This window comes from Ahaetulla prasina, chromosome 4, assembly GCF_028640845.1.
Source record: "Ahaetulla prasina isolate Xishuangbanna chromosome 4, ASM2864084v1, whole genome shotgun sequence".
Lineage (NCBI taxonomy): Eukaryota > Metazoa > Chordata > Lepidosauria > Squamata > Colubridae > Ahaetulla > Ahaetulla prasina.
Window position 1 is genome coordinate 29,191,386 of NC_080542.1, and position 15,462 is coordinate 29,206,847.

At 35.1% G+C, this 15,462-nt stretch overlaps 1 protein-coding gene across 1 annotated transcript; it reads left to right on the forward strand.

Moving 5' to 3' along the window:
- The first annotated feature begins 5,886 nt into the window (after positions 1-5,886).
- On the forward strand, positions 5,887-10,415 carry LOC131198109 (vomeronasal type-2 receptor 26-like). The gene is made up of 4 exons (XM_058182617.1): positions 5,887-6,690; positions 8,045-8,272; positions 8,993-9,119; positions 9,514-10,415. The coding sequence occupies exons 1-4, from the start codon at positions 5,887-5,889 to the stop codon at positions 10,413-10,415; spliced, it is 2,061 nt and encodes a 686-aa protein (XP_058038600.1).
- Positions 10,416-15,462: the final 5,047 nt, after the last annotated feature.

Consider the following 15,462-nt stretch of genomic DNA (forward strand, 5'->3'; position numbering starts at 1 on the left):
GATTTGGAGTTACCAGATTTTTGACCATCCGACATAAAGTCAAGGTCTTTTTGAAGGGTAGCTGTATTATTGGTAGTGTTAAATAGTTTAACATGAAATATATATTTGATAGAACAGAACTTTATTTCAGTCATTGGCCAATAAAAGTACAATAAACAAATAAACAATACCAATCTATCTCTTTACAGCAAGAACTATTAGCAATCATTTGTGGATGAAGTTTATATATAATGCAGCAAAGTTAAATAATTTTACATCCATTATTTTAAAAGTAGTGCAGATAAAAGCTATCAGACTACCCTGGAAATTTTAATGGTGTAATCAATATCTAGTGAATGTAACGATGGAACTGTCGATACAGAAGAACATGAGTTGTGGCTTCTATAGCACCCATATCATGGGGGCAGTATTAGGATTCAGTGGGGTTTTGCTATATTTTCCTTCCAAGAAAGTCGTGGGGATAAAACTCTCCTAATTTAGAACACTGTCATATAATATACAGTAAATATGAAGCTGGTTTAAATACTAATATTTAGTTATATACAATTATATTGTGAGAAATACAGCAAATCCTGTTTGACATTCTAAATCTAATAACCTTTGACTTAGTATTGATCTGCCTTGATCTACGTAACTCTAAGGTTAAGATGGCATCACTGCAGAAGCCATAGAAGCTCAGCTCCTTCTGGATTGCTGTTGGAAATGCTTCTTTTAAAAGTACAATATAAATATGATTTAACCTGAACCGGAGATTTGATAGAAATCTCCACTAGAATTTTAAAAAGTATATTGAAGTTTGGATTGACTTTGGCCTTCAATGTGATTCTTCCAGTATAATTGTAATTTCTGGGCAAAAAAATCAAATTATATTTTTGCAAGTTTTTGTGCATGATTGTATCTATCCACTCTTGTTGAACTTATCTTTTATTTTTGCACTTTCATTTTCAATCCAGCTTCATCAGTTTCTAAGGTCTATTTCCTTCAACAATAGTGCAGGGGAAACCATCACTTTTAACCAGGATGGTGAGTTGGTAGCTGGGTTTGATGTGATCAACTGGATTGTTTCTTCCAACCAGTCCTTTCAGCGTGTGAAAGTTGGAAGGGTGGACCCCCAGGCCCCTCCAGACAAAGTGTTCACCATCAATGAGGATGCTATCACATGGCATAGTTGGTTTAATCAGGTACAACTTTACCTAGTTTGGAAAGGCACAACTCTCAGAACAAAGTCATAATTCACTAGTACCAATCCAAGTGAAGGTTGGTCAATGATGTTTTGATGTTAAATACTATCTTAGATTATAAAATAGAACTGTATGTGGCTGAACAAATAAAGCTATACACACTTCTGTACCTTTTTCTCTGCTGCTGACTTAATTGAATTAATTTGTTGCAGGAGAGCACAACAAAATTAACTTGCATTTTATAAGATTCCTTTCAATTTCAATTTTATTAAAATTTCAGAATTACTTTCTTGTAATAAGAAGTCTGGTACTTAATATGCTTCTTTAGCATGAAATGCAACTAACAATAAGTACATTTACATCATGTATTTTCTTCTACAACTCTTCTTACAATTATTGCTCCTTAAATCTCAAAAACATGGTTATATATATCATTAAAATAAAGGAGATATATTAAATATGATTCAATACAGATTGTTCTCTTAATCCTGGAGGTATATTCTAAAGGGAATATTTGAAAGAGATAGCCTTCCCTTATTTTCCCTTCCATTTAATCTACAAGGAGTAAGAAATACACAGGATCTTTCCCTCCATTTCTTTTTGCAACTTTGGAAATATGTATTCATGAGGAATTTCCAAGAGGCTGAATTTCATTTTAAGGTTGAATTATGCTGATGAATATTCTTGATTTTTGTGTCTGGATTAGGCAGTACCTGTCTCTCTGTGCAGTCAGAGTTGCATTCCAGGTTCCAGGAAGAAAATGAGGGAGGGGCAGCAATTTTGTTGCTATGATTGCCTTCCATGTCCTCAAGGAAAGATTTCAAGCAAGATGGGTATGTGTCTTAAAACACCCTTTTAATCAGCCCTGTATGATACAGTGTAGGATGAAATGTTTGTTTCTGGTTTGGTAGGCTATTTGAGTTCCTTCAATTCATTAAGATGTTGTTTGTTCAGTTGTCAAGTGGCCCCTATAATAATAGTGCTTTCCTGTCATGGCCAACTTACCATAATTTGATTTTGAAAGTTTAAGCAAGACTTCATCCTTTTGTCATCTGTCCTGAATTTTTACATTATTTTTCTATTTGTCTCTTTATATCTGTAAACTGCCTAGAATTGCTTTATAATGGAGATAGCTGACATAATAAAAGAATAAACATTTTAGAATTATAGTATTGCAGAATGTTGGTCAAGCTTTAAATAAGAAAGTATGTTTCATTTTTCCCCCAGATATGAATGACTGCAATAAATGTGCAAATGAAAACTATCCAAGCAAGACCCAGGATTTCTGCATACCGAAAACTGTAACTTTCCTTTCTTATAAAGAACCTTTGGGATTTTGTTTAGAGTTCTTTACTGTTTCCTTTGCTCTGATTACAGTCTCTGTGTTTGGAATATTTCTGAAGCACCACAACACTCCCATTGTCATAGCCAACAACCGGGACCTCACCTATGTTCTCCTAATTTCCCTCCTGCTCTGCTTTCTATCAGCCTTGCTTTTTATTGACCAACCTGGCAAAGTCTTGTGTCTCCTCTGCCAAACCACTTTTAGTATAATCTTCTCAGTGGCTGTTTCTTGTGTGCTAGCAAAAACCATCATAGTTGTTCTGGCTTTTTTTGCCACTAAGCCAGGATCTATATTGAGAAAATGGGTAGGGAAAAAACTTGCCAATTCCATTGTTCTTTCCTGTTCTCTTATTCAATTAGTTATATGTATTATATGGCTGTCAACCTCTCCTCCTTTCCCAGATATTGATATGCACTCAATGGAAGATCAAATTGTTCTGGAATGTAATCAAGGTTCTAAGACTATGTTTTATTTTGTGCTGAGCTATCTGGGCTTTTTGGCCATAGTGAGTTTCACAGTGGCCTTTTTTGCCAGGAAGTTACCAGATACTTTTAATGAAGCCAAGTTTATCACATTCAGTATGTTGGTTTTCTGCAGTGTTTGGTTATCCTTTGTTCCAACCTACCTGAGCACTAAAGGAAAATATATGGTAGCTGTAGAAATCTTCTCTATCTTAGCCTCCAGTGCTGGACTACTAGGATGCATTTTTCTCCCAAGTGTTTCATTATTTTGTGGAGGCCTGAGCTGAATAATAAGAAACAGCTGATGTACCAAAAGAAATGAAAAAAACACCCCAAAACCTGAGTATTTTGTTATCTTTGCAGTGTACTTATCTGTATACTTTTCTTTATCTTCTTTTCAGTGTTTCATGTTTTCCTTCCTTCCTTCCTTCCTTCCTTCCTTCCTTCCTTCCTTCCTTCCTTCCTTCCTTCCTTCCTCCTCCCTCCCTCCCTCCCTCCCTCCCTTCTTTCCTTCTTTCCTTCTTTCCTGGCTCCCATCCACCCACCCACCCATCCATCCATCTATCTTTCCTCACTCTATTTGATGGAACATGAAATGCAAACACATTTCATCTTGCTACAGTTGAATTGAAACTGTTCTTATTCTTCTAAACCATCAGATCTCCAGGTACTAAGAAAGAACATCAACACATTACTTGGTTGCCTAAGTAGAAATGTATTGTTGAATATCATCTACTGTTGAAATGTAATGTCCTGCTCAACCTCCCAATAAATATAATTCTTCTTTAAAACATATGTTTTATAATAGACTTACTAACTTTTAGGAGAACGTATTGGATTTTATAAATATAATTTTATGATAAAAGCTAAAATTTTGAGATGATAATTTTATCATCTGAAGAACTGCAAATTTAATATTTAGAAAACCTCACAGTTCTGATTTCTTTTACCACCTTAACTTCTGATATAATTGCATTTTTCAAATTATTATTGGTACAATATATGAAAATTAAGTTTACAACTCTTAAAGCCTTTTTTGTGATGTAATTGCAGTGGGCTTTGGCACTTAGATCATTTGATATGAAAACTCAAAGGTCTTTAAGGGGGTGAGGGTCATCTACAAGGTAATGTCCATCCAGCTTGTATTTAGTGTTCTGATTCTTTTTCCAATGTGTAAGACAGAGCATTTGCTGGTTGAGATTTGGAATTACCAGATTTTTGACCATCCGACACAAAGTCAAGGTCTTTTGAAGGGTAGCTGTATTATTGGTACAATATATGAAAATTAAGTTTACAACTCTTAAAGCCTTTTTTGTGATGTAATTGCAGTGGGCTTTGGCACTTAGATCATTTGATATGAAAACTCAAAGGTCTTTAAGGGGGTGAGGGTCATCTACAAGGTAATGTCCATCCAGCTTGTATTTAGTGTTCTGATTCTTTTTTCCAATGTGTAAGACAGAGCATTTGCTGGTTGAGATTTGGAATTACCAGATTTTTGACCATCCGACACAAAGTCAAGGTCTTTTTGAAGGGTAGCTGTATTGTTGGTAGTGTTAAATAGTTTAACATCATCAGCGAAGAGAACACAATTACTTATAATATGGTCACAGAGGTCATTATGTATAATATGAAGAGCATTGGTCCTAGAACGCTATCTTGGGGGATGCCGCTATTGACAGGAGCAGGATTTGATAGGGCACTGCCTATTTTTCATTATTTTTATTATTATTTATTATTGAGCCATTCCGCTGCCCTCCCAATAAATATAATGCTTCTTTAAAACATATGTTTTATAATACTTACTAACTTTTAGGAGAACGTATTGGATTTTATAAATATAATTTTATGATAAAAGCTAAAATTTTAGGATAATAATTTTATCATCTGAAGAACTGCAAATTTAATATTTAGAAATCCTCATTGTTTCACTGATTTCCAATTTCTATTATTTTAAGAATAGGAAGGAAATGGATTATTAGGTTGAGTCAGAGAAAGAAATCCTCACAGTTCTGATTTCTTTTACCACCTTAACTTCTGATATAATTGCATTTTTCAAATTATTATTGGTACAATATATGAAAATTAAGTTTACAACTCTTAAAGCCTTTTTGTGATGTAATTGCAGTGGGCTTTGGCACTTAGATCATTTGATATGAAAACTCAAAGGTCTTTAAGGGGTGAGGTCAATAGTAGATAGTTTTTGGTTAAAGCTTTGGGGATTTTGGGAAGAGACCACAGAGCCAGGTAGTGCATTCCAGGCATTAACAACTCTGTTACTAAAGTCATATTTTCTGCAATCAAGATTGGAGCGGTTCACATTAAGCTTAAATCTATTGTGTGATCGTGTATTGTTGTGATTGAAGCTGAATTAGTCTTCAACAGGAAGGACATTGTATCAGATGATTCTATGAGTTAAATTCAGGTAATGTCGAAAGTGGTGGAGTTCTAAATTTTCTAAACCCAGTATTTCAAGTCTGGTGGTATAAGGTATTTTGTTGTAATCAGAGGAGTGGAGAACTCTTCTTGTAAAATATTTCTGGACACGTTCAATTGTATTAATGTCCGAAATGAGGTGTGGGTTCCAGACAGTCGAGCTGTATTCAAGAATTTGTCTAGCAAATGTTTTATATGCTCTGGTTAGTAGTGTAATGTTTCTGGAGAAGAAGCTACGCAAAATTAAGTTTACAACTCTTAAAGCCTTTTTTGTGATGTAATTGCATTTTTCAAATTATTATTGGTACAATATATGAAAATTAAGTTGTTTTTTCAAATGTAAACATGTGTACTATTATCATATTGCCATTGGACTCTTCTCCTTTTCCTCCATATCTCTCTTTAGCTCATATATGGCTCACCACTAGTGATGAATGATAAAACCCCAGGTCTGCCTTTCTATGCGATGGTGCCTGAAGACTCCATCCAATATGCAGGAATTATCTCTTTGCTTCTGCATTTCAGATGGTTATGGATAGGCATCATTATTATGGATAATGATGATGGAGAAAGATTTATACAAAGAATTGTTCCTCTGTTTTCTCAGAATGGTATTTGTATTTCCTTTATAGAAAAGAATTCTAAACCGTCTTTTGATATCGATGAACTAGGATATATAACCCAAGGGGCAAGAATGCATGATAAAATAATGCTCAGTGAAGTCAATGTATTATTGGTCAATGGAGATTCTTATTCTATGGGTATTTTTAGATGGTTTCCATACCTATCTGAACAAGAACATGTTACTGAGAATCCAAAAGGTAAAGTGTGGATACTAACAGCACAGGTGGAACTCACTTCATTTGTTTTTCAAAAGGATTGGGATGCAGAATTTTCCAATGGAGCTTTGTTCTTTGTAGTACACTCCAATGATCTACCAGATTTTGAGCTGTTTCTTAAAAATCAAAACCCAACAAGCCACAACACAGATGGCTTTATAGTGGACTTCTGGCAACAGGCCTTTGATTGTGTGTTTCAAAAACAACATCTAGATCAAGTGAAAGGAAAAATTTGCACAGGGAAAGAGGACCTGAAGAGTCTTCCTGCAACTTTCTTTGAAATGCAAATGACTGGTCACAGCTACAATGTCTACAATGCTGTTTATGTAGTGGCCCATGCTTTAAATCACATGTTTTCAACTGCAGGACTCACATATAATGGAAAAAGAACTGCTAATGAAGTAAAAGTTAAAGTTCATGACTTGTGGAAGGTAATTTTTGAAATAAATTTAGTTAGAATAACTTCCTTCCTTAACATTCAGTTTTAAAGAATATAGTAAAAGTCTCTACCAAATTCTCAGTGTCCTTCCTTTTCTTTTTCTTCTCCCAACTACAAAGATCTTTATTCTTAACACTAGCTAAGTTAAATCAACTTGAAAGAGTTTTCCCATTGCAATCTATTTTGGACCTGAACTAGGTTCTATTTCATGTCCCAATATTCATTTATTTTTGTGCCAGAGATTAGAAAGAGATAGACACTTCCAGCAGATTTGAGAAGGAAATCACATTTCCAATGTCATTTATACTATATTATAAATATATGTATTCATTTTACATTTTACAATGTTATATAGTTTATCCCTGTGCTCAGCATTGAAACTCTTCTACTGCTGTAAAGTTACAGCACTAAATAAAGAAGCTGGTGAAAAATGCAAAAGCTAGAATGGATATGTGTATTATTCTATATGTACAAGGCAAATATAGTTTAACATGAAATATATATTTGATAGAACAGAACTTTATTTCAGTCATTGGCCAATAAAAGTACAATAAACAAATAAACAATACCAATCTATCTCTTTACAGCAAGAACTATTAGCAATCATTTGTGGATGAAGTTTATATATAATGCAGCAAAATTAAATAATTTTACATCTATTATTTTAAAAGTAATGCAGATAAAAGCTATCAGACTACCCTGGAAATTTTAATGGTGTAATCAATATCTAGCGAATGTAACAATGGAACTGTCGATACAGAAGAACATGAGCTGTGGATTCTATAGCACCCATATCATGGGGGCAGTATTAGGATTCAGTGGGGTTTTGCTATATTTTCCTTCCAAGAAAGTCGTGGGGATAAAACTCTCCTAATTTAGAACACTGTCATATAATATACAGTAAATATGAAGCTGGTTTAAATACTAATATTTAGTTATATATATTGTGAGAAATACAGCAAATCCTGTTTGACATTCTAAATCTAATAATCTTTGACTTAGTATTGATCTGCCTTGATCTACGTAACTCTAAGGTTAAGATGGCATCACTGCAGAAGCCATAGAAGCTCAGCTCCTTCTGGATTGCTGTTGGAAATGCTTCTTTTAAAAGTACAATATAAATATGATTTAACCTGAACCGGAGATTTGATAGAAATCTCCACTAGAATTTTTAAAAGTATATTGAAGTTTGGATTGACTTTGGCCTTCAATGTGATTCTTCCAGTATAATTGTAATTTCTGGGCAAAAAAATCAAATTATATTTTTGCAAGTTTTTGTGCATGATTGTATCTATCCACTCTTGTTGACCTTATCTTTTATTTTTGCACTTTCATTTTCAATCCAGCTCCATCAATTTCTAAGGTCTATTTCCTTTAACAATAGTGCTGGGGAAACCATCACTTTTAACCAGGATGGCGAGTTGGTAGCTGGGTTTGATGTGATCAACTGGATTGTTTCTTCCAACCAGTCCTTTCAGCGTGTGAAAGTTGGAAGGGTGGACCCCCAGGCCCCTCCAGACAAAGTGTTCACCATCAATGAGGATGCTATCACATGGCATAGTTGGTTTAATCAGGTACAACTTTACCTAGTTTGGAAAGGCACAACTCTCAGAACAAAGTCATAATTCACTAGTACCAATCCAAGTGAAGGTTGGTCAATGATGTTTTGATGTTAAATACTATCTTAGATTATAAAGTAGAATTGTGTGTTGCTGAACAAATGAAGCTATACATACTTCTGTACCTTTTTCTCTGTTGCTGACTTAATTGAATTAATTTTGTTGCAGGAGACCACAACAAAATTAACTTGCATTTTATAAGATTCCTTTCAATTTCAATTTTATTAAAATTTCAGAATTACTTTCTTGTAATAAGAAGTCTGGTACTTAATATGCTTCTTTAACATGAAATGCAACTAACAATAAGTACATAAGTTTTCATTTTATTTACATCATGTATTTTCTTCTACAACTCTTCTTACAATTATTGCTCCTTAAATCTCAAAAACATGGTTATATATATCATTAAAATAAAGGAGATATATTAAATATGATTCAATACAGATTGTTCTCTTAATCCTGGAGGTATATTCTAATGGGAATATTTGAAAGAGATAGCCGTCCCTTATTTTCCCTTCCATTTAATCTACAAGGACTCAAGAAATACACAGGATCTTTCCTCCATTTCTTTTTGCAACTTTGAAATACGTATTCATGAGGAATTTCCAAGAGGCTGAATTTCATTTTAAGGTTCAATTATACTGATGAATATTCTTGATTTTGTGTCTGGATTAGGCAGTACCTGTCTCTCTGTGCAGTCAGAGTTGCATTCCAGGTTCCAGGAAGAAAATGAGGGAGGGGCAGCAATTTTGTTGCTATGATTGCCTTCCATGTCCTCAAGGAAAGATTTCAAGCAAGATGGGTATGTGTCTTAAAACACCCTTTTAATCAGCCCTGATTGACACAGTGTAGGGTGAAATGTCTGTTTCTGGTTTGGTAGGCTATTTGAGTTCCTTCAATTCATTAAGATGTTGTTTGTTCAGTTGTCAAGTGGCCCCTATAATAATAGTGCTTTCCTGTCATGGCCAACTTACCATAACCTGATGTTGAAAGTTTAAGCAAGACTTCATCCTTTTGTCATCTGTCCTGAATTTTTACATTATTTTTCTATTTGTCTCTTTATATCTGTAAACTGCCTAGAATTGCTTTATAATGGAGATAGCTGACATAATAAAAGAATAAACATTTTAGAATTATAGTATTGCAGAATGTTGGTCAAGCTTTAAATAAGAAAGTATGTTTCATTTTTCCCCCAGATATGAATGACTGCAATAAATGTGCAAATGAAAACTATCCAAGCAAGACCCAGGATTTCTGCATACCGAAAACTGTAACCTTCCTTTCTTATAAAGAACCTTTGGGACTTTGTTTAGAGTTCTTTGCTGTTTCCTTTGCTCTGATTACAGTCTCTGTGTTTGGAATATTTCTGAAGCACCACAACACTCCCATTGTCATAGCCAACAACCGGGACCTCACCTATGTTCTCCTAATCTCACTCCTGCTCTGCTTTCTATCAGCCTTGCTTTTTATTGACCAACCTGGCAAAGTCTTGTGTCTCCTTCGCCAAATCACTTTTAGTATAATCTTCTCAGTGGCTGTTTCTTGTGTGCTGGCAAAAATCATCATAGTTGTTCTGGCTTTTTTTGCCACTAAGCCAGGATCTATATTGAGAAAATGGGTAGGGAAAAAACTTGCCAATTCCATTGTTCTTTCCTGTTCTCTTATTCAATTAGTTATATGTATTATATGGCTGTCAACCTCTCCTCCTTTCCCAGATATTGATATGCACTCAATGGAAGATCAAATTGTTCTGGAATGTAATCAAGGTTCTAAGACTATGTTTTATTTTGTGCTGAGCTATCTGGGCTTTTTGGCCATAGTGAGTTTCATAGTGGCCTTTTTTGCCAGGAAGTTACCAGATACTTTTAATGAAGCCAAGTTTATCACATTCAGTATGTTGGTTTTCTGCAGTGTTTGGTTATCCTTTGTTCCAACCTACTTGAGCACTAAAGGAAAATATATGGTAGCTGTAGAAATCTTCTCTATCTTAGCCTCCAGTGCTGGACTGCTAGGATGCATTTTTCTCCCCAAGTGTTTCATTATTTTGTGGAGGCATGAGCTGAATAGTAAGAAACAGCTGATGTACCAAAAGAAATGAAAAAAACAAAAACCCAAAACCTGAGTATTTTGTTATCTTTTGCAGTGTACTTATCTGTATACTTTTCTTTATTTTCTTTTCAGTGTTTCCTTCCTTCCTTCCTTCCTTCCTTCCTTCCTTCCTTCCTTCCTTCCTTCCTTCCTTCCTTCCTTCCTTCCTCCCTCCCTCCCTCCCTCCCTCCCTTCTTTCCTTCTTTCCCTGGCTCCCATCCACCCATCCACCCACCCACCCACCCATCCATCTATCTTTCCTCACTCTATTTGGTGGACCATGAAATGCAAACACATTTGGTCTTGCTACAGTTGCGTTGAAATTGTTCTTATTGTTCTAAACCATCAGATCTCCAGGTACTAAGAAAGAACATCAACACATTACTTGGTTGCCTAAGTAGAAGTGTATTGTTGAATATCATCTACTGTTGAAATGTAACGTCCTGCTCAAGCTCCCAATAAAAAGAGGAGAAACACAGAACAACATGCTATGAAGTATACCTAAATTGGATAAGTAAGAAAGTTAGGATGGATGTATCAATCTCATCCCATGTTTACCAGAGCTCATTCACAAATGCAGTCAAAAGTTTCTTTACCTGGGCCTCTAATGTGATTACATGAAATCTAGATAATCTGCTTCCACAAGGGCCCTCTGTAGTTACAAATTTTCCATATTGAAAAATTATCTAGTGGGTCTGAATTCAGGGATACATGCCACTTCTCAGAAATCCTTGGTCAAATAATAGGCTATGTTTTTAACGTACAGATGATTCACATTAGAGAGACAATTGAGCTGCCAAGACCCACCAATGCTTTCATCATCTCCCAAGGACCACAGTTATGACAGATTCCCATAGCCACCAATCTGGAAACTCAAATTCCAGATTTCTCTAGCACTATTGGTGTTGGCTCTGTCCCTCTTAAGATACTGCACTAAGAAACTGCTAAATATTTACTGATACACTACACCCAAATGCAGTCCAAATGAGATGGACACAAAGTACAGCACCAAACATGACAGAGTACCTAGCTAGCATATATGTGCGAGGGGAACCTTTACCTTTACCTTTAGTGTGACCCCAATAAGGCTTCGCAGCACTGATAATCTCAAGAACCTTTGCCAGTCTCCACAGGCCTGTGGCAACATGCTGATTCTATCATTCTTGTGGTTTGTCATACATCCAGTTCCTAACATGGTTGCTATATTAAAATATATATTAAATAATAACCAGAATATAAATGACCTTTTTTACTTAATGTTGTATATTTAAAAAACCTAGAAATTTACCAAAATGAAGGGAGAAAGATCCAAATAGGGATCTGCATTGGGGTGAAGCAGCCAAGAAACTGAGGTTCACTAATGAGTGATCTGTGCATGGCAGGGCAGAAATCAAAATCTACCCCAAATCCAGTACATTCTGCCAGGAAAACAAGATCAGATATATTACCAACACTATAAGTTATATCCTGGATGACTTGGGTCAAGTCCATGGCTGTCATAGTGGTCATAAACTGTCATAATGGTCATAAACTATTGTCTTGCTTCTGACTCCACAGTTGTGGAGTCAGAAGCAAGACAGTAGTTTATGACCACTATGGCAGCCATGGATCTGACCCAAGTCATTCAGAATATAACTTATCCTGGAGGGCATTTTGAAATCCTCTAGTACAGTGGTAGTCAACCTGGTCCCTACTGCCCACTAGTGGGCGTTCCAGCTTTCATGGTGGGAGATAGGGGTTTTGTCCGATACTGAAGCACTTTCCTTTTTTTAATTTAATTGACTTTTTAAAAAAATTTCATAGCATTATTTAAAAACATTTTCATTAGGTTTTTATAAAATTCCCCGTGACAATTTAAATTTCTGAAAATATACTATTTGTATCGTCCGCGCACAAGTTTAGTTCACGTTAAGTAAGTGAAACTAAATGGCGCTATACTGCAAACAAAAGAGCCTCGTCCCAGAATAGCTCGCGCATCTCCCCCCACACCACCCAGCTGTAACAGACAAGCAGAGCTGGTAGCCGGTACCCCCACCAAACCTACTTTATAAATCACCATTACTGTGGAACCGGTGGGCGGTTAGAAAATTTTACTACTAACAGAGATACAAAAGTGGGCATAGGTATAAAAAGGTTGACTACCTCTGCTCTAGTACCATAAGTCTGGGGAACTCCACTGACAGCACAGCCACAATATCAGGCTCAGGCAGGGAGGCTTGTCTAATTACAACAGTTCTAACTGACATCTCATGGTTCCCAATTTAAGTAATAGTATCTCGCATCTGGCAATCTGTGGAGCAAGGCCACATGCAGTCTTCAACTTGTTCATACTCTGTTTCCAGTCTCATCAGAAATATATACAATTTAGTAATAAGATGTTCACTGTTAATAAGTAACCAATTTCAAATGTAGTCTAATCATTAAAAACTATAAATCTTTTCTTGTTTTTATTTTCTTTGTTTTTATTTGAAATGCATCTTGGGAGTGTTCTAGCTATTAGTTCTTAGCTATTTGTGTTTAGTTTTTATTTTTGTTTACATAATATACTTCTTGTTGGGATAGCCATAGATATATTCATAAACATATTCTAAATTTATATTTATTCAAAATTCCCTGGATGGCATGACTAATAAAAAGATTTCTAAAATCTACATTAACTTTAACCTTGTCTTAACATACATAGATATGCCACCCAGGGGTCAGAAGTACATGTGCCATGCGCATGCGCTCACTTCACTTGTGCACGCAGACCTTCTGCACATGCGCAAAACCTTCTACACATGCATAGAAGGTGAAAAACACATCACTTCTTGGTTAAAACCAGGAAGTAATGACACCCAGGCGGATGGGTGTGGAGCTTCGCTCTGCCATCGCTATGGGATCACCGAACTACTGGCCATGATCACTACCAGATCATGTGATCTGGTCCGATCTGGGAGCATTTCACCCCTGATTCCACCCAAATCTTACCATGCCTTTCCATGCCTTTCCAAACAACAGAGATCTAGTTGCTTGACTACTTTGGCTGTAGCTCACTCTCATATTGCCTATATTCTGCCTTTTACCTCACTGATCCCTTTAATAATGTGATATGAAGTATAGTTAAAGCTATTAGTATGTCAACTTTTTTTGTTATTAATCTTTTGTTACTAATCTTGCAGAAAGTTTATTTTATCCTAGATTTAGTTCACATAGCTTATCGCTACTTCATGTTTCAAATAATTACAGTCTGAAGAGTTTCTTATTGTACAAGTAGTGAAAACATTATAGTCGAATAAAAATGTTGATCCTGTAAAGCAAGGCATGTTTTATTTATTTTATTTATTTATTTATTTATTATTCATACTTTTATACCGCCCTATCTCCCTAGGGACTCAGGGCGGTGTACAGCCATATAAAAACATATATATATAAGTAAAACATTAATTTAAAAAACTTATTACATAGGCCGAATATTTAAAATAGAGATATAAATAATAAAACCCGATTTAAAACCAAATTTAAAATTTAAACATTTAAAATTTAAAAATCTAGTTTTCAACTTCACCTCAATGGGAATTCCCAACATGGCCTACTTCTCTTTAATTACAGCCTTAATTGACAATATTTCTTGAAATCTCTACAGATGTCTAGGGACCATGACAATTTTAGAAAAACCATGGTGATATTCTCAGAACAAAGAGGAGGAATCAAGCTAAGGTAATCACAGGCATTATTTCCAAAGAAATAAGGACACACAATCTTTTTCTTTAATATGTATGGGTTGCTAGCTCCACAGCTGCAAATACTGTTTGCTCAAATACTAAATGTGACTGATGCTAAGATCTGCAAAGAGAAGGAGCCACATTCTCCAGTTCATGTATACCATCAATTGGGAGATATTATTGTTGGCTTCATTACATCTCAAGCGTACATAATTGATGATAAAATAACATTTAACGTAGAGCCTCCTCTAACAAAGTTGGATGAAATTATGTATGAAATTGGCATTCTACTTTCATTTCTCAAATTCCAAGACATTTTTGAGCAGCTACAAATTTAACCTATGTTTTGGGTAATGCAGAAAGTTAATCAAATAATAAAAACAAATAGGCTGGTGGAAAAGAAATTGTATTTCTCAGTTCTTTACATGGGGTGAAATTTATTGTGAGACCGGTAGGAAAAAGTGTGGTAGCATTTCGGTTTTGTATGTGACAAAGGATGTTATATCTGGAAGGTGATTTGATATATCTTGAGGTTTTTCCTTTTCCCCACAGTTGGGCTATGAAATAGCTAGTCCTTCCTCTTTCTTAAATAGTAGGTATGTTTTATAGCAATTTATAACATTCATATTTGTAAAGGTTCTATTATTATGCTTTCTTTAGTTTTTATATAAACTGAATAGTTTGATGAAGTTAGTCATCTGCCAAATAATTTTTGTTGATGCTCTAGGTTAGAATAAGAATTAGACACCTTTCTTAGAAATGATCTACTAAAATAAAACTTCCTTTATAGTATGGTGCCTAAGAATTACCAGCATATTACAGCCTTGACATTTGCAACAAAAGAAATTAATGAAAAGCATCAGATTTTATCCAATTTTACTATGGGCTTCCACATCTTTGACAGTTATTTCAATGCAAAATGGAGTTATCATGCAGTGATACAACTCTATCTTCATTGAAGAACTTTTCCCAATTTTAAATGTGGCATCCAAAATAATCTGATGGCAGTCATTGAGGACTGGATCCAGATGTTTCCCTTTATGTAGCAACTGTTTTGGATATCTACAAAATTCCACAGGTAAGACATATTTCTTTCTGTTTATGTGTAAAACATCTGTGCAATACTGGACCTGAGACAAAAGTCTATATGCAGAGATATCCAGTGATATCCTTTTTTAATCAGTAAGATATATATGCTAAAAAATATCCAATGTTGAAGCAATTTGGGGAAAAAAAGGAAGAAAAATAACACACTAATTCTTTGCCATACTGATGTTTATAGCTTATATCATTGAATTCTTAATGACATGGAGGCAGAATATAGAAAAAGAATAATAATAATAACCATCAACA

Excerpts from the sequence above, each read along its gene's own strand:
- LOC131198109 (XM_058182617.1), top strand. The coding sequence starts at position 5,887 with ATGGTGCCTGAAGACTCCATCCAATATGCAGGAATTATCTCTTTGCTT. Across the intron at positions 6,691-8,044 it reads AAGTTCATGACTTGTGGAAG|CTCCATCAATTTCTAAGGTC; the intron begins GTAATTTTTGAA and ends TTTTCAATCCAG. Across the intron at positions 8,273-8,992 it reads GGCATAGTTGGTTTAATCAG|GCAGTACCTGTCTCTCTGTG; the intron begins GTACAACTTTAC and ends TGTCTGGATTAG.